Source organism: Crinia signifera, chromosome 12 (assembly GCF_055691185.1).
Source record: "Crinia signifera chromosome 12, ASM5569118v1, whole genome shotgun sequence".
Lineage (NCBI taxonomy): Eukaryota > Metazoa > Chordata > Amphibia > Anura > Myobatrachidae > Crinia > Crinia signifera.
The window spans coordinates 34,516,161-34,539,469 of record NC_139228.1 but is presented as its reverse complement, the minus strand read 5'-3'; the positions used below and the strand labels follow the sequence as shown (position 1 = coordinate 34,539,469).

At 43.1% G+C, this 23,309-nt stretch overlaps 2 protein-coding genes across 3 annotated transcripts in view; one reads left to right on the top strand and one right to left on the bottom strand.

The window, feature by feature from the left end:
- Positions 1–1,535, bottom strand: part of RHOJ (ras homolog family member J) — a 76,611-nt gene extending 75,076 nt beyond the window's left edge. The window contains exon 1 of the mRNA XM_083167682.1: positions 960–1,535. Within this exon, the coding sequence (XP_083023808.1) occupies positions 960–1,137 (178 nt within the window). The 5' untranslated portion in view covers positions 1,138–1,535. The remainder of the gene's footprint in view (positions 1–959) is intronic.
- KCNH5 (potassium voltage-gated channel subfamily H member 5) overlaps positions 1–23,309 on the top strand; it is a 523,150-nt gene that overhangs the window by 42,481 nt on the left and 457,360 nt on the right. Inside the window, exon 2 of one of the 2 annotated variants that reach the window (XM_083167680.1) lies at positions 11,185–11,346. The exons of the other annotated variant lie outside the window; for it this stretch is intronic. The gene's annotated coding sequence lies outside the window, so the exon portion shown is untranslated. The remainder of the gene's footprint in view (positions 1–11,184; positions 11,347–23,309) is intronic. 2 annotated transcript variants of the gene reach the window in all.

Genomic DNA, 23,309 nt, shown 5'->3' with positions numbered 1-23,309 from the left:
ATGTGACATCAGAGATAGTGGTGAAACCGGCAGATCTCAGACTGTCTGCCGACTCTTTATTTCTCCTCTCTGTGGGGTAGATTTATTATTAGGCAATCGGGAATATGCGCTATCCCCGTGCCTTATGGCAGGGGATAGCGCTTCCCCTGATCTATGACACCTGACAAGCGGGTGTCTAGCGTGCGGCGCTGTGGGGCAGGAGGCATAGCGCAGCTACGATATGGACAGCGCTGTCCCTGCTGCTGGCTCTAAGCTGCGCTGGGGATTTCGCGTGAGTAGTGAGATCCCGTGCATGCGCAGTCCAGCCGGCCGGGGAGAAGCAGACACGTGTAGTTTTCACAGAGGTACCCGCTTGGTTATACACATATTAAACACAGCGCTGTTTACACATGACATAAAAACATCCTGCTAATGACAGTGTAAACGCGTGCGTACTCCTTGGCTGTTATTGCAATGCAAAATGAATAATGTGTATAGCACCCTCGTATCCCATTGCGCCTTACAGTTGGAATTGCAATATTACGCACATTTAAATGCCGGCGGTTATGGTGATATTAGAAATAATGGTTGTACAGATCGCCAGCCTCCGCCATCCGCTGGAAGGGGGCACGCACACATGAGACACTCCCACACCCTTTATGACGGAGCTCTCCGCCTCCTGTCACCTCCCTGTTGGCCCCCGCCGCCTCCCTGCACCGCCCCTAACCCTGCCCGTTTCCCTGAAGTGGAGACAGGCAGGGTCCCCCCCCCACAGCGCCAAGTGACTGGGACGAGCATGCGTGTCAGACGCGCGCTAGTCCGTCCCAGTCAGAGCGCCTCTCCGCCAGCGATCGCCAGCGGGGGCATTCTGGTGATTCCCGGCGCTGTATGAGAGGTGCTCCATCTGTATAATCAGGCCCATATCTATGCAGCTTATCATTACCCTAGTAACATACATGCAATGAAGAGCGGTTCCTTACCTGCATAGTGGTCAAACACGGTCGGCACGTATTGCTCAGGGAAAGCGTCATTGGCGTAGCTCATCACCAGACAGGTCTTCCCTACTGCTCCGTCTCCAACCACCACACACTTCAGCATCCTCTTCATGCTGTTCGTGCTCCCAGCGCCTCCGCTGTCATACTCGTCTCTCCTGTCCATATCTCACTGCTGCAAACTCTTTTCAGAGCACATTAAGAGAAAACAAACCAAATCCGGGATCCAAGTTCTTTATCCTAATGCCCCCTGAGGTAGCGCAGATCAGGAAATCATACTACAGGGCACATTTTGCAGCAACAGCCTCTAATGATCATACTTTCCTGGTTTGTGCATCAGTACAGGCTGTATGTTGTGTGCAAGTATTTAGGCACCTCATTGCTACAATTCACAGACTTTCCCTCATTCTGACACACACACAGCTCAATGTTTGTGCATCACAGGAGGGGGATATTAAATGTAGACGTCACTTGCCCCTCCAGTAGGCTGACCACAGAAATCAGAGCTCGCTGTTAATCCAGCCCCCAACCACTTGCTTCCAGCATCTAATATGGAGCAGGGGATTTCAGTCGATGGAGGGATTTTTTTTTTTTGGGAGGGTTTTTTTTCTTTCTTCTTTTTTTCTTTCTTGGGTTTGCTCAGTGTCAGGAAATCATGGGTTTCCTGCTGAATTCCATATTAGGATCAGTGGGCTGGTGAGCAGTGAGAGACAATGGGAGCTCTGTGTGTGTTTGCACTGTACAGGAACTTTGCCAGCACTAACAAGAGTTAGAAAAACACTAGAGGTCCCACTGCAGGCTTTAGAGTTAAACTTCCTCCTTCTTATCCTGGCTGGAGAGACAGCGATGATGTCATTGCAGTTCAGTAATTAAACTATTATACCAACAAACAGACAGCTGTAAAAAAAAAATATAACCAGTTTGTTTTAACTGCTTTGGTTCCAGGAATGAACCATCGTTACAAAAATATAGTGGGCCCGGTTCCGAAATAAAGCAATCTTTTTTTTTTTTTTTCAGTTCTGTTTTGGCTGCTGCTTTGTCCATTGTACTGCACTACACAATATTGTGGCAGTGATTGCAGTGTGGTGATTGGCTGGGAGGTTACATGTAGTAACATCTGAAATGTAGGTGACCATTTTGGGCGCGTGTCACAACAAACGTCTTCATACAAATTGGTTGTGGCCCCGTCATCTCAGTTACGACAGACGTTCCGGCCATCCACAGGCTCAGAGGTCGTATAGAAGCTATGATGTTGCGCCTTCAGACCTTCATGGTTGTTCCCACAAAAACTGTGGTCGCACCCATGGAAAAACTGGGTGGACACCTGTGACTGCCCCCTGCACAATAAAATTCTTAATCATAAGTGTTCCTTGGACAAGGACCTGTCCAACGCAGTAGTAAAGTAAGCAAATTTATCCTAATAAAAATAATATATGGGCCGATCGGACCCACTAGCTCGGGTGCGAATTGGCAGCCAGAGCAATTATCGAAATAGTTCTTACGCTTGAGCCATCCGTATGAACAAAGCCAGTGATGGCAAGCTATTGCTGGCCGTTCCCTAGTTGATTGACAGGCACCGGGCGTTTGGGGGCTCAGGCAGTTTCCGGCCATTGGGAGGGAAAGCCGCTGACAGTAGCCGCTGGCGTCTCCCCACGTTGATCTCAGCGGCTGCACGCGGTTGTGCGTGCGTGTGTGGGGAAGTCATTTGGCTGATTACGAATTTAATTCACCCTCTTTGCACGGCTGCCATCACATTGAGTTTTGCTCTGGTGGGGTGGCCGCTACCTGACTGCTGGGCTCCAAACATTCGCAGCCCAGCAATCTGGTCCAAATCAGGCCCATTGTCTGCATATGGGCTAATGGGAAAAAAAGGAGGAAATACACAGTGTTTGTGGATCCAATTATTTTCCATGTTGTAATATCACAATTACATAGATGAATAGAAACTAAGTAGAATTATAGAAAGTAACTAATACCCCTTTCGCAAATTACTGGGTTAAAGTTTTTCAATCTGGTAATTTGCTGAATTACCCGGAATTCAACACGGGTCTTATATCCCGGGTCGCAGACCCTGGTAAAGAGCAGTTTTGGTGACCCGTAATTTAAGACCCTGGTTGACCCATTTACACCAAAGAAAAACCCGGGTTATTCAGCAAATTCCTGGATTTAAAGGCTTTAGTCCGGTAATTTGCTTCTGGTGCGAATGGGGTATAAGTGTGTGGATTACTATATGGGAGACTAGATAGTTTTGCAGAGGAAATGCGCTTATCTAAAAGTAAAGGTTAGATATATTAGTTTTAAATTAAATTACAGATAGAGACATCATTTTTTTAAAGATGCCATTGATCAGCGGTTTTCACCAATGGATTTAAAGAGGAAGGAGAAATAAATTGTAATGCAGTATTAAAAACTAATGGATAGTAAATCCAGGGTTGCTTAACCTCACGGAATGGCCAGGAGGCTCCCGAAAATCGGGTCCCCCTCCCGCCCCCCGGAAAGGTGGGCAACCCTCCCAAATACCAGCTCCCCCCCCTCACATCTCCTACGTGGCAGCGTTCATTTCCCGTGATTCGTGGCTTTTCTTGGAGTGGGGTGTTGCTAAAGATGCAAATCGCACCATTTAGCGCTGCCCCCTCCTCGGCTTGATGACGTCTACATCAGGTCCCACCCCCCAGGACCCAACGCTTCAGGCTGCAGCCTAATCAGCCTATTGGTTAATCAGGCCCTGCCGCACACAAACAAACCACACTGCTTACTCCCTCACATTACTAGTCACACCCCCTGCCTAGCCAAACAATAGGCCCATCATAAATTTCAGCTCAAGGACCACGTGGACCCTAATTTGGCACTGGACAGGGGCAGTGCTATTGGGGATAATTCCGACCTGATTGCTTCCCTGCTAAATTTCAGTGCCCTGCAATCAGGTGTACACCACCTGCCTGCCTAGTGTTCAGGGGCGTACCTATAGCACCGCAGCCCCCGCCACCGCGGGGGGGCGCTGTGCATGTGGGGGCGCCGGGGGCTGCAGTGCTATAGTTACCCCCACCCCCAATCCCCCGCAGACTTACGTATCTTGCTGGTCCCGGCGGCTCCGTTCTTCTGATGAGGACCACAACAAAATGGCCGCCCCCATATAGCAAACAGTTCTCTGAAACTTTCTGCTGTACAGGGGCGGCCGTTTTGTGGTGGTCCTCAGCAGATGAACGGACGGAGCCGCTGGGACCGGCGCGATAGGTAAGACTGCGGGGGAGGGGGTTAGCATAGGCGACGGGGCGGGGGGGGGGGTGCTCGACGGGGCGGCGGCGGGGGGTGGGTATGGGCGACCCCCCTAACGGCGGGGGGGCGCCCAAAACGTAGCTACGCCACTGCTAGTGTTATAGCACCCGTGCAAGCCAGAACATTGAGCTGGATCAGCAATTTGCTGCACATCCATACGCAAGCCACATGCGCAGTGTATCGTTTATCGCATGGCCTGCGAAATCACAGCCGTGCGATCAGGTCTGACCAGCCCCCATAATTTGAGGAAGGGGATAGTAAAAAGTTGGAAAGCATATTATATATATTATATAGTTTAAGCAGCAGGGACCAATCAAATAATCCCTAATATTGATGTCTGATCCTGCCACATTGTCAATGGAATTTTGTACCATTAAAGTTCATATAGTCAAATTATTAGATTAGGGGCGGGATGTACTAAAGGGAAAATGCGGTAAAACGGGGGTTTTATCCTGCATTTTCCTATTTACCATTAGCCGTCCGCCCCGTCTCCGCTGGGTGGCGATACCCTATAGAAGCCTATGGGCTTCTATCGCCGCTCGCCGTCCGCGCGCCCCCCCCTCCCGACCTCCGTTGTCTCCTCCTCCCCCAGCAAGTGTCACAGACGGGAGGACATCCGGCTGCAGGGGGGAGGAGGAGACGCAGGGGGACACTGCCAGACGCCGGGATGTGACGGAGACCACCGCAGACCACATCACAGGTATCGTGGGGGTCTCCGTCACCGCAACCCGATGCTAGCCGCATATGTTAGTACATATGCGGTAGCATCGCGGCGGCTGGCAGGCGAAGGGCGGCGATGTATATTAATACATCCCGCCCTTTATGAGATAAGTATGGCTACTGTACAAGTTATATAGTAATGTAGTGTGAACTGTGGGCGGGGCACCGGCTAGCATTGGATCTCCTGAAAAGGCGGGGGGGGGGGGGGGCTTTCCGTAAGTGGATGTGGTCTCATGAAACAACCTCTGTTCATCACTTTTGGTGACCTGCCCACACTTATGGACATGCTGCGCTATGTGAATATCTTTAAACTCCACACAGACATAGGCATTCATCCACACTCACACCACTTATCTATGAAATAATGACGCGTACAACTGAATTGGGCTTAAAGGGGACGGCTTATTTATTTTGAGCAGCGGCGGCCTATTTGAAACTAACTCAAATTTACGTCCCTGCTCTAACTAAGGTGGCGGGCAAAGAACGGCATGGCAATAAATCACATCAGCTGGTAAAATAAAAAAGTAATGAAAATAATAAACTCCGGATCCAAGGGCCTCCTGCCCTTTTACCTAGGACCGGCCAACTGCCAGCGTCATTGGCAACGGACAACTTTATATGCAGACTTTTCCCAAAGCCCCATCTGCCCTTAAGGCCAGGGGTTGACCATCTGCCTCTGCCCCTGACCTCGCATATATCACTTAGGCAGAGCTCACCACTCTGTCCGAGCCAGAAAAAATTGGGCCGCCTGCCCTGACACACAAGCTGTCCGCAAAAATTTCGCCTATCCGAAGAAAAATGATTGTTAAGGTCCAGATGTGGGCCCACCTGGATCGGTGATGCCCACATCTCGACACAAACCACCAACTAAATGTAACTACCGCTAGAAATTAAACCGCCAAAATAAGCCGACAACAAGTAACTAGAAAAATTAGCAAAGAAAATTCCTTCAAATTGAAATTACAACTAATAATTGGGGCCTTTTTTTGTGATTGCCTAGATGTTCTCTTGCCTCCTTGTTTAAGCACTCCACCATTTTTTTTGTACCAAAATAAGTTTGTTTTGGGGTATATATATATATATATATATATATATATATATATATATATATATATATATATATATATTTACAGTTTCTTATATAGCGCAGCAGACTCCGTTGCGCTTTACAATAGTAGACAGTGATAAGACAAACTGGGTAACAACAGACAGACTTGGAGGTAGGAGGGCCCTGCTGCAAGCTTACAATCTATAGGGATATAGGGGGGAAACATAAGGACAGGCACCAGTAATAGCAGTTAGAAGTCCAGAAGGGAAGCTATATAATACATAAGTGCCTCGGAGGGTTATGCATGTAGAACTTAAATATGATAGGCTTGCCTGAAGAGGTGAGTTTTCAGGGAACGCTTGAAAGTTTGGAGACTGGTGGAGAGTCTTAATGTGCGTGGAAGGGCATTCCATAGGATGGGAGCAGCCCGATAAAAGTCCTGTAATAATGAATGGGAGCTAGTGATCCGTGCAGAAGAGAGACGCAGATTTTGTGTAGAGCGTAGTGGTCGAGATGGGAGATATTTTGTGATAAGTGCAGAGATATATTCTGGTGCAGTATGGTTAATAGCTTTATAAGCAAGTAGAAGTGTTTTATATTGAATACGGTAATATACAGGCAACCAATGGAGGGACTGGCAGAGCGGATGAGCAGACGACGAGCGTCTTGCAAGGAAGATCAGCCTAGCAGCAGCATTTCAAATCGATTGCAGTGGTGAGAATCTGTTCTTGGGAAGACCAGTTAGGAGACTATTGCAATAATCAATGCGGGATATAATGAGTGCATGGATAAGAGATTTGGTAGTGTCTTGTGTGAGATAGGGTCGTATTTTGGATATGTTTTTTAGATGCATGTAACATGATTTGGAGACAGAATGAATGTGGGGAAGAAAGGACAGTTCAAAGTCGAGGATGACCCCTAAGCAACGAGCTTGTGGGGTAGGGTAGATTATCGAGTTGTCAACAGCGATGGAGATGTCAGGATGGTAACTGTTCTTAGTTGGCGGGAATATAAGTAATTCCGTTTTGGAAATATTGAGTTTGAGTTGGCGACAAGACATCCAAGATGAGATGGCAGAGAGACAATCATAAACTCGACCCAAAACCACTGGTGACAATTCTGGGGTTGATAGATAGATTTGAGTATCATCAGCATACAAGTGATACTGAAATCCGAAAGAGCTGATTAGTTTGCCAAGAGAGGAGGTATAGATTGAGAAGAGCAGAGGACCTAAGACTGAACCTTGCGGAACTCCGACTGACAGAGGTAATGAAGAGGAAGTAGAGTTAGAGAAGCGAACACTGAAAGAGCGATCAGATAGGTAAGATGTGAACCAGGAAAGGGCTGTATCATTAAGACCTAGGGAGTGTAGTGTTTGTAAGAGAAGAGAGTGATCGACGGTATCAAATGCAGCAGAAAGATCAAGAAGAATAAGTAGTGAGTAATGGCCTTTAGACTTAGCCGTTACCAGATCATTCACCACTTTAGTCAGTGCTGTCTCAGTGGAGTGTTGAGAGCGAAAACCTGACTGAAGTGGGTCTAATAGGGTGTTAGAGTTAAGAAAGTTTGTGAGGCGAGAGTAGACAAGTCTCTCCAGTAGCTTGGAGAGGCATGGGAGCTGAGATATAGGACGATAGTTAGAGAGAGAGTTAGGGTCAGAATTCTGTTTTTTTTTAGAATAGGAGTTATCACTGCATGTTTGAGCAGAGAAGGAAAAGTACCAGTAGTAAGAGAGAGATTGCAGATTTTAGTTAAGGTTGGAATAATCACAGGAGATAGATTTTTAATGACTTGCGCAGGTATAGGATCGAGAGGAGAGGTAGTAGAGTAGGAGGATAAGAAGAGTGTGGATACTTCCTTTTCATTTGTGGGCTCAAATGAAGAGAAAGTGCCAGAGGGTTCAGGTGGGAAAGAAAGAGGGTTAGAGGTTGTGGAAGAGCATACCATTTCATCTCGGATGTTATCAATCTTGTCCTTAAAGTAGGAGGCAAGTTCTTGTGCACTGATGGTAGCCGGTGGGGGAGGGTACAGAAGAGACTTAAAGGTGTTAAAAAGTCACTTAGGGTTGGTGGCATGAGAAGAGATGAGAGATTGGTAGTATGTTTGTTTGGCAGTGTCCAAAGCATTGCTGTAGGAGTAGTAGCTAGTTTTATATGCGAGGAAATCGGTCGTACTACGAGATTTGCGCCATTGGCGTTCTACTTTACGTGACTGATTTCGTAGTTGTTTTGGTGTGCCACGGTTGGCATCTAAGCCTACGTGGGGTGTAATGGGTAGCTGGAGCCACGTCATCAAGGGCTGTTTCAAGAGTCTGGTAGAGGTGGGAAACAGCAGAGTCAGGAGAGGTGAATGTAGAAATTAGTGAGAGCTGTTGTTGCAGGGAGGTGGTAAGTTGTGGAAAATTAATTGCATTAGTATTTCTGCGGGTTAGAGTAGGCTTGCATGATTTCAGTGTCAGTGAGCTTGGGGTAATGGAAGAGAGTGAGAGGGTAATGAGATTGTGATCAGAGAGAGGGAAGGGAGTGTTAGTAAAATCAGAAACTGAGCACAGCCTGGTGAAAACAAGGTCAAGGCAGTGGCTTTCCTCATGAGTAGAGGAGTCAGACCACTGGGAGAGGCCGAGAGAGGAGGTTAGAGAGAGGAGTTTGGAAGCATGCAAAGATGGTGGACTGTCAATAGCAATATTGAAGTCACCCAGGATGACAGTGGAGATGTCAGAGGATAAGAAATGGGGGAGCCAGGCAGAGAAATCTTCTAGAAATTGAGTTTTGGGAAGCCCAGGTGGGCGATAGATAGCAGCAACACGCAGAGAGAAAGGGGAAAAAACCCTAATAGAGTGAACTTCAAATGATGTAAATGTGAGTGAAGGAGCAGATGGTAGAACTGAGTATGTGAAATCTTGTGACAGTAATATACCAACCCCACCTCCTTTACAGTTACCAGGCCTGGGGGTGTGAGTGAAGTGGAAACCACCATGTGACAGTGCTGCAGGCGAGGCCGTGTCTGATTGTGTGAGCCAGGTTTCTGTAACTGCCAGCAGGTTGAAGTTGTGAGAGATAAAGAGGTCATGGATGGATGTTAATTTATTGCAAACAGAGCGTGCATTCAATAGGGCACATTTAAGTTGTTTGGAGTGTGGTGGGAGGCATGTGATATTTATGAGGTTAGCCGAATTTCTAGGCATACAACCAGTAAACTCTGAGTGGGACAGGTGGTTTGGGCCTGGGTTTGGTGATATGTCACCAGCTAATAAGATTAGAAAGGAGAGATAGATAAAGGTGGATGTTTGTGTTTTTTTGTATTGGTGGTGGGATGTGGATGTGAAAGTACAAGTAGAGAAGTAAGTAAAGAGCTCATGAGTGTTTAGAAGAGGGGAGTGAATAATAGAAGAGGCAATGTGCACAGAGTGGTGAGTGTCAGGGAGATTATAGGATGAGTGAAGTTTGGTGAAAATTCCATGTAATGAAATGAGAAGTAGCAGTTTGGTGAGCATGATGTAATAATGTATATTGTATTTACCTTGCTTGATGTTGTTCAATGTTTTATAACTGTTTTTTTAACTGTTCTTTAAAAGTAATATCACTTTGTAATTTCTCACTTAGTAGATTTCTAACTTAGAGAACTGCCCAGGCAGAGGACTGCCTTATAAGTGAAGATATATACCAAGTCTGATTAGAAGAGGCTACAGCTGAGGGCACATGACCAGCTAATTAAAGGACATCAATTAGCTTGTTTTAAATAAACACTAGCCAAAAATATATACCCCAATAAATTAGGCCTCACTTACAACAGCTTCAAACCATACTTGCCGACTTTTGCTGGCTGCCTTCCGGGAGAGGGCAGCCAGCTCCGTTATACAGGGGGGCGGGGCTATCGCCGGGAGCTTAAGAGACAGATTGGGGGCGGAGCCACAGACGGGCTTCCCTGTTGGGGGGCGTGCCTACAGTGATCGCGTCATTTTAGCCACGCCCCCGTCGTGCAATGCCGGTATTTCAGGCATTGCACGGCGGGGGGCGGGATTAAAATGACGCAATCGCGTCATTTTACTCACGCCCCCCCCCCCCGCCGAGGGGCAGATCGCGGGGATTGGGGTTAATGCTGGAGGGTTGCCCCCCTTTCCGGGGGGCCGGGAGGGGGAACCGATTTCCGGGACCCTCCCGGCCATTCCGGGAGGGTAGGCAACCCTGCTTCAAACAGGTTATGCAAAGGCTAGAAACATCCTTAACAATACAACACTGGTTCTGCAATTGCCATAATTCAGATTAGCAGTTAAAAGTGATTTCAGGAGACAAATGAAAAGTCACATACATGGAATAATAACTGCATGACCTCAATAGGAGTATATGCAGAGCGCTGGTACTTGTAGTGCGGACAAATGAAAAGTCACATACATGGAATAATTACTGCAAGACCTCAATAGGAGTATATGCAGAGCGCTGGTACTTGTAGTGCGGACAAATGAAAAGTCACATACATGGAATAATTACTGCAAGACCTCAATAGGAGTATATGCAGAGCGCTGGTACTTGTAGTGCGGACAAATGAAAAGTCACATACATGGAATAATTACTGCAAGAACTCAATAGGAGTATATGCAGAGCACTGGTACTTGTAGTGCGGACAAATGAAAAGTCACATACATGGAATAATTACTGCAAGACCTCAATAGGAGTATATGCAGAGCGCTGGTACTTGTAGTGCGGCCAAATGAAAAGTCACATACATGGAATAATTACTGCAAGACCTCAATAGGAGTATATGTAGAGCGCTGGTACTTGTAGTGCGGACAAATGAAAAGTCACATACCTGTGAGAAGAGAGAAACAAATAATCAATCCATATTCAAGGATAACAGGATAACTGTTTTTTTAACTGTTCTTTAAAAGTATATATATATAGAAACAAAGGATAGGAGGTGCGCTTATGACACCTCCTATCCTTTGTTTCCATGTTCTTCTCTGTACCTTTTTAACAGCAAGGTTCTATAGGGGTGCTGCTCTCTTTGTTCAAGCGCAATATTAGGGACACTATATTCTTTCTTTTATATATATATATATATATATATATATATATATATATATATATATATATATATATATATATATATATATATATATATATATATATATATATGTTTTACATGTGTTTATGCTTTTTAAAATCCTACTAGGTGATTCATCGCACCCTGCGGACACGTATTGGGTTTGTAACACATTCCCTTTTTTCAGGACTCTTTTTGACACATATTGTGGTACTGGAATATAAAAGCAACCACCCCCCTGAAAGATGCGGGAAAAGAAACCTTTATGGGAGTACACATGCCACTGAAACCGTAAGTGTGGTACGCCATCTTTAATAGAGCTGATAAACCGTTAGAAAACTTAAAGATAACTTTTGTTGTCAACCTCAATATGCTGGATGTAAGTTAGGGTACACCCCCTACACTTACTCCTTATGGTGATGGTTAAATATTTCTAAGTGAAGGATAAAAGAAACTTTTCTACAATTCATTCTATTTATATATATATATATATATATATATATATATATATATATATATAATGTATCGGGGTTATACCGCACACGCTTCCAATGAATTCAGACTGTGCCAGGTTATAATTAATACCGTTTCATATCCAAGTAATGTATTCACAAGTCCTCAGACAAACCAGCACCAGTCAACTTGTTTGCAAGTAAAAAGTATTTTATGTTCCATAAAAAGGATCCATTTTTCAAAAACGCCAAAGTCCCAACATCACATCACATGGCAAAAACAGTTTTGTAGAAACATTCTCTCAGGTATACATTACGTATCCAGCTTCATTGGCCAAAAGAGAGTCCCTTAACGGGCCGTTTCGGCGTTACCCACGCCTTTCTCAAAAGGGGAATGAGAATTATGTTGCACACCGGGGTGGCTGGGGAGCCGCCTTAAGTAGCGAGAAAGGTGTACACTCACCTGTCTGTAGATTGCCGCATCATGGGACACCGTACTCGCCGTCTCGCGGTCCACCGGGAAACCGGAAGTGACGTCAAACGCCAACTTCCGCGTTCCAGCTTGCGGGGACGGTTTTTTGGTTCCCTGGTGCCGGCCGGAAGTGTATTGGTTACCATAGCAATTTTAGAGAAAAAGCTGAAGATACGTAATGTACCTACAACATGGAGCATAAAACAAAATACACATATAAACAAAACAGACAAATAGAGCCATCACACTATGTGCAAAAGATGGAGAGGATATGCATGATTCATATAAAAAAATATAACCATATTATACCGGATCGATACATGTGCATAACTACTCTAAAATAAACTAAATTTTTAAATCAAAAACCATAAACCTATAAGAGACCACCGCAGAGTTATAGAAATGGGGCAAAGGTGAATTCTTCATTTAACCCTTCTGGACTCATGGAGCGCAGTTCGTGAATCCAGTAACACTCTCGCTGCAGCAAAATCTTGTGCCGATCACCACCCCGTCGTAACGGTGGTACACAATCAATGGGCATATAAGTGAAATCACTTATTTTGTGTCCACAGTTAGCATAATGCCTAGCCACCGGTGGAGTGGTGGGTTCGATTTTTGTTAATGCTTTTTTAATAGAACTTCTGTGCATTGATATTCTCTCCTTCAGCATACGTATAGTCTTTCCAATGTACGTTAAGTTGCACGGGCAGGAGATTTTGTATATCACAAAACGTGTATCACACGTCATTCGATGTTTCAGTGAATATTGTTTCCCTGTCAGCGGATGTGAAAAACTGTTAGCCATTGTGATGTATTTGCAATTTACGCACTTTCCACAGCGAAAGGAGCCAACTGTTTTCTGTAGCCATGATTCTTTGTGGCATACTCGAGGGCTGATGTCAGTATAAACCATTCGCTGCTTGAGGTTGCGACTGCGTCGGTAACAGAATAATGGAACATCCTGGCAGATTTTCCCCAAGATTGGGTCCGTTTGGATAATATGCCAGTGCTTCTTGATTGCTGTTCGGATCTCATTGGACGCAATAGAATACGTACTAGAGAATGTCATCCTGGGTTTATGCTTACTGGTTGCTGATTTCATAAGCTCTGTCCTGGTTAGACTTTTAGCTCGTTGTCTGGCCAAATGGACTTCGCCAGTATCATATCCCCGGGCTCTAAAATCTAGGCACATTCTGTCAAGTGTATGTTCCAACTCAGCGATGTCAGAAGTATTGCGTACTGCTCGTACCATCTGGGAGTATGGCAGCCCTCTTTTGAGCGGCTGAGGGTGAAAGCTGTCTGCAGCCAAAAGAGTGTTTTTGTCCGTAGACTTTTTATAGAGGGTCGTCACAAAATGCCCATCTCTGCAGTGTAAAGTAATATCCAAATAATTAATACAAACAGAACTGAATGTACATGTGAATCTGATCGATCCCGGTAAACCATTCAAATGGTCAACAAATTTAAGCAGCTCGGTCTCGGTCCCAGTCCACACCATGAAGACATCGTCGATGTAACGCGTATATAACGCGATATGTTTTGAAAAAATTAAATTTTGAATAATGTTGACTAACTCATATTGATACATAAAAATGTTGGCATACGATGGGGCCATATTGGACCCCATCGCAGTCCCGATACACTGCAAATAAAATGAATTATTAAACAAAAAATATTTTTTTGTCAAAATTAATTCCATCAACAAAATCAAAAATTCCATCGGAGGGCCTTCATAGTGTGGACTGGAACCGACCACACTGCGTACAGCCTTTAAACCTTCGTCATGCATAATATTCGTGTAGAGGCTGGTGACATCAAGTGTCACCAGCAGACACCCTTCAGGTGGATATTTCAATTCATCGATTTTTTTCAAAAAATCGGTAGTATCTTTTAGAAAGTATGGACTACTTTTAACAACCGGTTGCAGTAGGTAGTCAACATACTGCAACAGAGGTTATCCTAAGGAACCTATTGAAGAAATAATTGGTCTCCCAGGAGGGGAGACCAAGGTCTTGTGGACCTTAGGGAGGACGTAAAGGAGAGGTATTCTGGGAAATTCCTGTATCAGAAAATTTAAGGTGGGTTCATCGAGCCAGCCCTGTTGGAACCCAAAGTTCAGGGCTTTATCGATCTCCGCCTTAAATTTTTCTGTAGGGTCAAAGGTTAGCGGTTTATAACAATCGCGGTCAGCAAGTTGCCGCATTATCTCTTTAATGTAATCCTCGCGATTGAGGATCACGATCCCGCCCCCCTTATCGGCGGGGCGTATCGTGATCCCCTCGTTATCGCGAAGTGCTTTAGCCGCCATGTTTTGTTCCTTGGTCAGGTTAGAGAATTTTTTATTTTTGGTGGATACAATAGGAAGAATATCCTGCCTTATTAACCTCATAAAGGTGTCAATAGAAGGGCTTGTGGAGGGTGGGTCAAAATAACTTTTGGGTTTAAATGGGGTAGTGGCAGAAGTGGGCGTTTCTTTAGATGGATGTTTAAGGAAAAAATCCTTAAGGCGGAGTTGTCGATGGAACTTGTATAGTTCAACTTCGCAGTCAAAACTGGTTTGTTTATAGGTCTCTACGAAGGACAAACCTTTATTTAATACGGACACTTCAGCCTCGGTGGGTGAATAACTGGATAAGTTAAAAACCACTACCTCTTGTTCTCCCCTTTCTGTCCCTTTCCTCTTGCGCCTGATCCCCCCTCTCCTGCAAGGTTTTTTACCCCTCTTATTGGATTGACCCTTGTTCGGGCATTTGGCCCTAAAAAAGAGGATTTGTTACGTTGGGGTTGTTCTGAGTCGCTCTGAGATGTTTGCGAGTCTATATCAGTAAAATCTACATCCTTTTTCTTCCGATTGGGACCACGATAATCACGCCATGTGCGGCGTGCTGGCTGACCAGTTAACCATGGATAGACCCTCATCTCTCTATAATCATCCTTCACTTTACGGTATTTAGATTTCTTAAAAGCCAATAGGTCATTTCTAAAAGCTTCTATGTTTTCTTCGATTTTAGACATCCAATCGAAGCTGGTGTCTTGTTTTAAAATATCCAAACCATTTGTTTCACACAATGTAATCTCTTTTTTAACCATGTCGATGTCAGAGTTAACCTGCTGTATCACTGATACCATTAAATCAAAGCTGCATTGGTTTAGGATCAAGCACCATTGTCTAGAAAATTCTTTATTAGTACGCCCCAATGTTGGTTGGTTCTTGATCCTAAACCCGCGGGGGATTAACCCCTCCTTGTGGTATTGAGAGAGTGTTAGCCCGTGTAGCTCCAATTCCACCAGGCGCTTTCTCAATCTCATAAGGTCTGCATTTATTTCACTTGGACTATCGATGTCAAATGCTAGTGACTCTGTACCAGTGAATAATATTTTGTTTACATCTTTATCCAGGAAACGTTTAGTTCCCGTGATATCTCCCACATCAAACTCCATGGTCAACAACAGAGAATGGACACAAATCGCAAAAACTACAATCAATTGGAAGAAATAACATACACAAAGAAAAAAATAATCATTAAAATGGCGGTGCAGCATATATATCTCCAACTTGTTTGCTGGCAGTATAATAATGTTTGTTTAATAATTCATTTTATTTGCAGTGTATCGGGACTGCGATGGGGTCCAATATGGCCCCATCGTATGCCAACATTTTTATGTATCAATATGAGTTAGTCAACATTATTCAAAATTTAATTTTTTCAAAACATATCGCGTTATATACGCGTTACATCGACGATGTCTTCATGGTGTGGACTGGGACCGAGACCGAGCTGCTTAAATTTGTTGACCATTTGAATGGTTTACCGGGATCGATCAGATTCACATGTGCATTCAGTTCTGTTTGTATTAATTATTTGGATATTACTTTACACTGCAGAGATGGGCATTTTGTGACGACCCTCTATAAAAAGTCTACGGACAAAAACACTCTTTTGGCTGCAGACAGCTTTCACCCTCAGCCGCTCAAAAGAGGGCTGCCATACTCCCAGATGGTACGAGCAGTACGCAATACTTCTGACATCGCTGAGTTGGAACATACACTTGACAGAATGTTAGACAACTTGGGATGACAGAAATGTTGTCTGGCGCAATGCTGCCCTTTTGTGCCCACTCACGTAAGTGTCACCCACACTTAAAATACCGTACAAACAAAGAAAATTGTGAAATAGGTATACAATAAGGCGCAAATACAATACTTAGAGGTACAACAAGGTGTGATCTTCTTTTTGCTGTGCGTAATCTTTGTCAATGGATTTTTTAGGGTCCGAACCGTTTTTTCATTTGCCGGTGTTGTTCCCAAAAAATAAAAATAAAGATTATATTTAAACCACGTGTATAAGTATCAATTTTAAGGTGTTTCTTTTTAGAGGATAGGTAGTGTGTGCGTACCAAACTCACGTTTGTGTACGTTGGTGTGAAGCCTATCAAGGTATCTTTCTTGGTGATGATCAGAAGACCAGAAGTTACTTTGCTTGAAGCAAACAGTGATGTTTCCAGGGTGTGCTCACTCACCAATAAGTGGTGTACAAAACATATGTAAAGGTTTCTTTAGTGGCAAAATGGGCGTACCCCAACTCACGGTGTTCGGGATGTTATCCAAACGTGTATGGGTATCTTTATGTTTTCTCAAGTTTTGTGCAGGAAACCGGAGTTTATTTTGTTTGAAGAGAGAGGTGACTCTGGCGAGTAGTGCTCGAAAGGAAGAAGAAAGTACAATGTGTAGATCCACAATGCTTTACCGTAGAGTGTAAAAACATATATGTGAGGGGCTCAAGGATGGCGTACCTCACTCACCAATATGTGACACAGAAAACATCTATAGTGATTTCTTTATAGAAGAAATGGGCGTACCCCCACTCACGGTAGTGATGATTCTTTCAAACATATATGGGTATCTTTTTCCTCAGGACGTAGTGCGGCATTCATTCGATAAATCTCGGAAAGAAGTTTTGATATACCAGGGATCAGGATTTATCACAACTATATAATCTTAATTTATCAAGCTGAGAAACGTTTATATAGGGCGGGCGTACCAAACTCACACTTTGTGTGCTGGGTTGTCCGCTTATAAAGGTTTCTTTGTATTTTTTTCAAGGTGAAGAAGCCGATAGGTCTTGTCACAGTGTGTTATCCAGGGACCATATAAAGAGAAAATATATATCCCCAATGTAGAGATGGCCACAATACACAAAATTTCCAAAGTAATATCAGGGGTACGTGACGTACCTAACTCACCACTTTATGTGGCAGCTATAAGCCTGTAGCGGTTTCTTTAAAGTTTTTCAGCCCCACAGATATCAAAATAGGCGAGGGTGTTTTTTATAAAAATACAAAAAGGCTTTAATCCAGAAAATCCATATAAGGTAGAACAAGGCCCACCAAGGGCTCGGCAAGAGTTAAAATCTTGAGAAAGGTCCTTGACCGAAACGCGTTGATGATATTGGAGAGGAGTGAACAGCCTACCAACCTCCCCCGGATGTATGTATCAGACTTTGTTCTGTGTTTGTTTTTTTAATTGCTTTTTAACTTGTTTTTTATACCAGTGTGGTGTTTACATTGGATTGATTTTAACTCTTGCCGAGCCCTTGGTGGGCCTTGTTCTACCTTATATGGATTTTCTGGATTAAAGCCTTTTTGTATTTTTATAAAAAACACCCTCGCCTATTTTGATATCTGTGGGGCTGAAAAACTTTAAAGAAACCGCTACAGGCTTATAGCTGCCACATAAAGTGGTGAGTTAGGTACGTCACGTACCCCTGATATTACTTTGGAAATTTTGTGTATTGTGGCCATCTCTACATTGGGGATATATATTTTCTCTTTATATGGTCCCTGGATAACACACTGTGACAAGACCTATCGGCTTCTTCACCTTGAAAAAAATACAAAGAAACCTTTATAAGCGGACAACCCAGCACACAAAGTGTGAGTTTGGTACGCCCGCCCTATATAAACGTTTCTCAGCTTGATAAATTAAGATTATATAGTTGTGATAAATCCTGATCCCTGGTATATCAAAACTTCTTTCCGAGATTTATCGAATGAATGCCGCACTACGTCCTGAGGAAAAAGATACCCATATATGTTTGAAAGAATCATCACTACCGTGAGTGGGGGTACGCCCATTTCTTCTATAAAGAAATCACTATAGATGTTTTCTGTGTCACATATTGGTGAGTGAGGTACGCCATCCTTGAGCCCCTCACATATATGTTTTTACACTCTACGGTAAAGCATTGTGGATCTACACATTGTACTTTCTTCTTCCTTTCGAGCACTACTCGCCAGAGTCACCTCTCTCTTCAAACAAAATAAACTCCGGTTTCCTGCACAAAACTTGAGAAAACATAAAGATACCCATACACGTTTGGATAACATCCCGAACACCGTGAGTTGGGGTACGCCCATTTTGCCACTAAAGAAACCTTTACATATGTTTTGTACACCACTTATTGGTGAGTGAGCACACCCTGGAAACATCACTGTTTGCTTCAAGCAAAGTAACTTCTGGTCTTCTGATCATCACCAAGAAAGATACCTTGATAGGCTTCACACCAACGTACACAAACGTGAGTTTGGTACGCACACACTACCTATCCTCTAAAAAGAAACACCTTAAAATTGATACTTATACACGTGGTTTAAATATAATCTTTATTTTTATTTTTTGGGAACAACACCGGCAAATGAAAAAACGGTTCGGACCCTAAAAAATCCATTGACAAAGATTACGCACAGCAAAAAGAAGATCACACCTTGTTGTACCTCTAAGTATTGTATTTGCGCCTTATTGTATACCTATTTCACAATTTTCTTTACTTGACAGAATGTGCCTAGATTTTAGAGCCCGGGGATATGATACTGGCGAAGTCCATTTGGCCAGACAACGAGCTAAAAGTCTAACCAGGACAGAGCTTATGAAATCAGCAACCAGTAAGCATAAACCCAGGATGACATTCTCTAGTACGTATTCTATTGCGTCCAATGAGATCCGAACAGCAATCAAGAAGCACTGGCATATTATCCAAACGGACCCAATCTTGGGGAAAATCTGCCAGGATGTTCCATTATTCTGTTACCGACGCAGTCACAACCTCAAGCAGCGAATGGTTTATACTGACATCAGCCCTCGAGTATGCCACAAAGAATCATGGCTACAGAAAACAGTTGGCTCCTTTCGCTGTGGAAAGTGCGTAAATTGCAAATACATCACAATGGCTAACAGTTTTTCACATCCGCTGACAGGGAAACAATATTCACTGAAACATCGAATGACGTGTGATACACGTTTTGTGATATACAAAATCTCCTGCCCGTGCAACTTAACGTACATTGGAAAGACTATACGTATGCTGAAGGAGAGAATATCAATGCACAGAAGTTCTATTAAAAAAGCATTAACAAAAATCGAACCCACCACTCCACCGGTGGCTAGGCATTATGCTAACTGTGGACACAAAATAAGTGATTTCACTTATATGCCCATTGATTGTGTACCACCGTTACGACGGGGTGGTGATCGGCACAAGATTTTGCTGCAGCGAGAGTGTTACTGGATTCACGAACTGCGCTCCATGAGTCCAGAAGGGTTAAATGAAGAATTCACCTTTGCCCCATTTCTATAACTCTGCGGTGGTCTCTTATAGGTTTATGGTTTTTGATTTAAAAATTTAGTTTATTTTAGAGTAGTTATGCACATGTATCGATCCGGTATAATATGGTTATATTTTTTGATATGAATCATGCATATCCTCTCCATCTTTTGCACATAGTGTGATGGCTCTATTTGTCTGTTTTGTTTATATGTGTATTTTGTTTTATGCTCCATGTTGTAGGTACATTACGTATCTTCAGCTTTTTCTCTAAAATTGCTATGGTAACCAATACACTTCCGGCCGGCACCAGGGAACCAAAAAACCGTCCCCGCAAGCTGGAACGCGGAAGTTGGCGTTTGACGTCACTTCCGGTTTCCCGGTGGACCGCGAGACGGCGAGTACGGTGTCCCATGATGCGGCAATCTACAGACAGGTGAGTGTACACCTTTCTCGCTACTTAAGGCGGCTCCCCAGCCACCCCGGTGTGCAACATAATTCTCATTCCCCTTTTGAGAAAGGCGTGGGTAACGCCGAAACGGCCCGTTAAGGGACTCTCTTTTGGCCAATGAAGCTGGATACGTAATGTATACCTGAGAGAATGTTTCTACAAAACTGTTTTTGCCATGTGATGTGATGTTGGGACTTTGGCGTTTTTGAAAAATGGATCCTTTTTATGGAACATAAAATACTTTTTACTTGCAAACAAGTTGACTGGTGCTGGTTTGTCTGAGGACTTGTGAATACATTACTTGGATATGAAACGGTATATATATATATATATATATATATATATATATATATATATATATATATATATATATATATATATATATATATATATATATATATATATGTAATGCCCCTTTCAGACCGCACTTTTTACCCGTTATTTTGCTGTTTTTTTACCATTTTAAAAAACGGTAATTTGTGCAGTCTGAAAGGTGCAGAGGGAATTTACCGGTTCTATTGAACTGGTATTTGTAAACGGTAATAAAGCAGGGTCCTACCCATTTCAGACCCGTTTTTTTTCATCCACTGTTTTCTATGGATTAAAACGGGTTCACTGTTGTGAAGGAACAAAAACTGCATTGAAATACCGTTTAAGGACAGAAACTGCACTGAAATACCGCTTAAAGACATGCGATGTGAAAGGGGTTTTAGCTGACAGACCCATTTTTAGAAACGTTTTAAAATACCTGGTCAAAGCCAGTTTTGCGGTCTGAAAGCAGTATAAGTTAGGTACGTTCCCTTATTCACAAAGTATTTATAAACTTTAAAGCAACACCTGCTCATTTGTGGATGTGCTAAATGCACATGGTTAGATATTCATTCCCTTTCTTTTTTGGGGACCGGTCCATACATCCGGACATTTGCGTATCCCACAACCACTCTTTGAACACCAACAAATGCGGACAAAGATACCTTTACATGAGTACATCTACTGTTGAAATCGTGAGTGTGATATGCCATCTTTGTGAATTGCTGAAAACTTAAAGATACCTTTATATGTGTCATCTTCATACACCTAATGTGAGTTAGGGTATGCCATCTATCCCTGTATTCACGGTGAAGGGAAAAACAGTGTTGATGGAAGATAAAGAAACCTTTTGACACCTAGATTTATCCACTTTTGTGTGAGTGGTGTACACTCTTCTATTTGTTAAGCACTTATACAACCAAAGTGACATTTTTTCACTCCTGATATTACACATTGTTTGTTTTTTATTTCTTATTTTTCAACCTTCTACTCTTGAGGGTCTTGGACATCTCATTGGAGAGAGCGAATGGAGGTTTCTGATCCACACATCTTCACAATACTGATCACCATCTCTACACAAGAAGGACATTGAGTATTCTTCTTCATTTTATTATTGTTTTATATTTATACACACAGCACCTATGATTGGTTCTGTTTTTACATTACTGTATTTGTATTGGATTTGGTGGGTATGTGGATACTCGGTTCAAATTCCAGAATCTTGGTACACAAGCATTGTCGGTCTAAAGTGGAAAAAAGAACTGGGGGGGGGGGGGGGGGGGGGGCGGCATTTAATCTGGGATCCTGACAGTTGGAACGTCCCAACAGTCAGAATCCTGGGCTGTTTTCTTCCAATTCGACAGTGACAGAAAGTTGGTGGATCGGCGAAAATGGCCACGGATTGTTGAAAGACGCACGTGGATTCGACAATCTGCGTCCATTTGGGACAAAACAGATAAGATATCCAAATTGAGCTGACTGCACATTTGACGAACAACAATGATGAACGACCAGCGGGTACATATTCGTAGCATACACACTAAAAGATATTTTGACCAATATTGTTCAGAAGGACCAAAATCAATGATCTTGGTCCAAAAATCATACAGTGTGTATGCACCTTTAGTTTAGCATTTATCTAGCACCTTGTAGAGGATAATAGCTAGAATTTTGTTGCTATGGGCAACATCTTTCGCCTCTAAAATCTCACACTTTTGTAAATTGACCCCTAAGGCTGAGTGCACACTTGACTGACACATTGGCTTTCCTGCCGTGGTGCCGAATGAGCAACCGATCAAGATAAGTGTAGACCAGTGGTTCCCAAACTGTGCGCCTAGGCACCCTGGGGTGCCTCAGAGCACTTGCAGGGGTGCCTCGGGTTGGTGGTCCAGAACCAATTCAAATTATATATGGTCAATGAAATAAGCAAAATCAGTGCTTGTGGCTTCCAGTTATAAAATATGTGGGTAAACAGAAGTGAATCATGTCCCTCACCACATTACTGGACCTAAGGATAAAATATACTCACAACTTATTTAAATTAAATATATTTTGAAAAAATTCTCAATAAGAAACTTTTGGCCTAGGGGTGCCCAGAAAAATATTCTGATACTGTAGAGTGCCGTGATTCAAAAAGTTTGGGAACCACTGGTGTAGACCCTTACTGAATGGACGATTGACTCATCAGTAAGGATCCCCAGTGGGTGTGCATTTGAATTTGCCCGACCAACTGTTACGTCAGATCCCTGCGGCAAGTTTATGGTCAGTCAGTGGGCTGTGAGTACACACAGCCAGATGTCCAATATATCTGTACCCATAATGGGGGAAATTTACTAAAGGAAATTTGTAAAAAAATAGGTGTATTTGTATCCAGAAATACACTTATTCTTGACATTTACTATTCCGAAAATACGGCAATTCGTATTCGTATTGATAGCACATCAATACGACTATGAATTGCCGTATTTTCGGGATAGTAAATGTCAAAAATAAGTGTATTTCTGGATACAAATACACCTATTTTTTTACAAATTTCCTTTAGTAAATTTCCCCCAATATGTACAAATGTGAACAGGTTCACAACAATATATCAATAATTTGCTTGAATGGCCAATATTATCGGCCAGTGTGATCCCAGCTTGCATGGGCCTATTAGCTGTTGCTAATAACAGGTACTTTATTGCTCAGACAGTCTTTCTGGACTTCTGTTAGTATAAATGTGTACCTTGTTTAGTATATAAATTGCTTGAGAGTGCCGTACAAGATTGTGTTAGTGCACCTTTAAGGTTTCTCCAGATCTCTAAACCATCCGCACATCTCACTCTGATAATGTACAAACTGCAGCAATTGTTTTTTTAATTATTAAGGAAAATCTGAAAAGCAATACATCAAGTGACATCATTAAAACACAATTTGTGTGGGACATCTGCTAAATAAGTTAGTGGAGCACTGAATCACAAAGCCAAGTA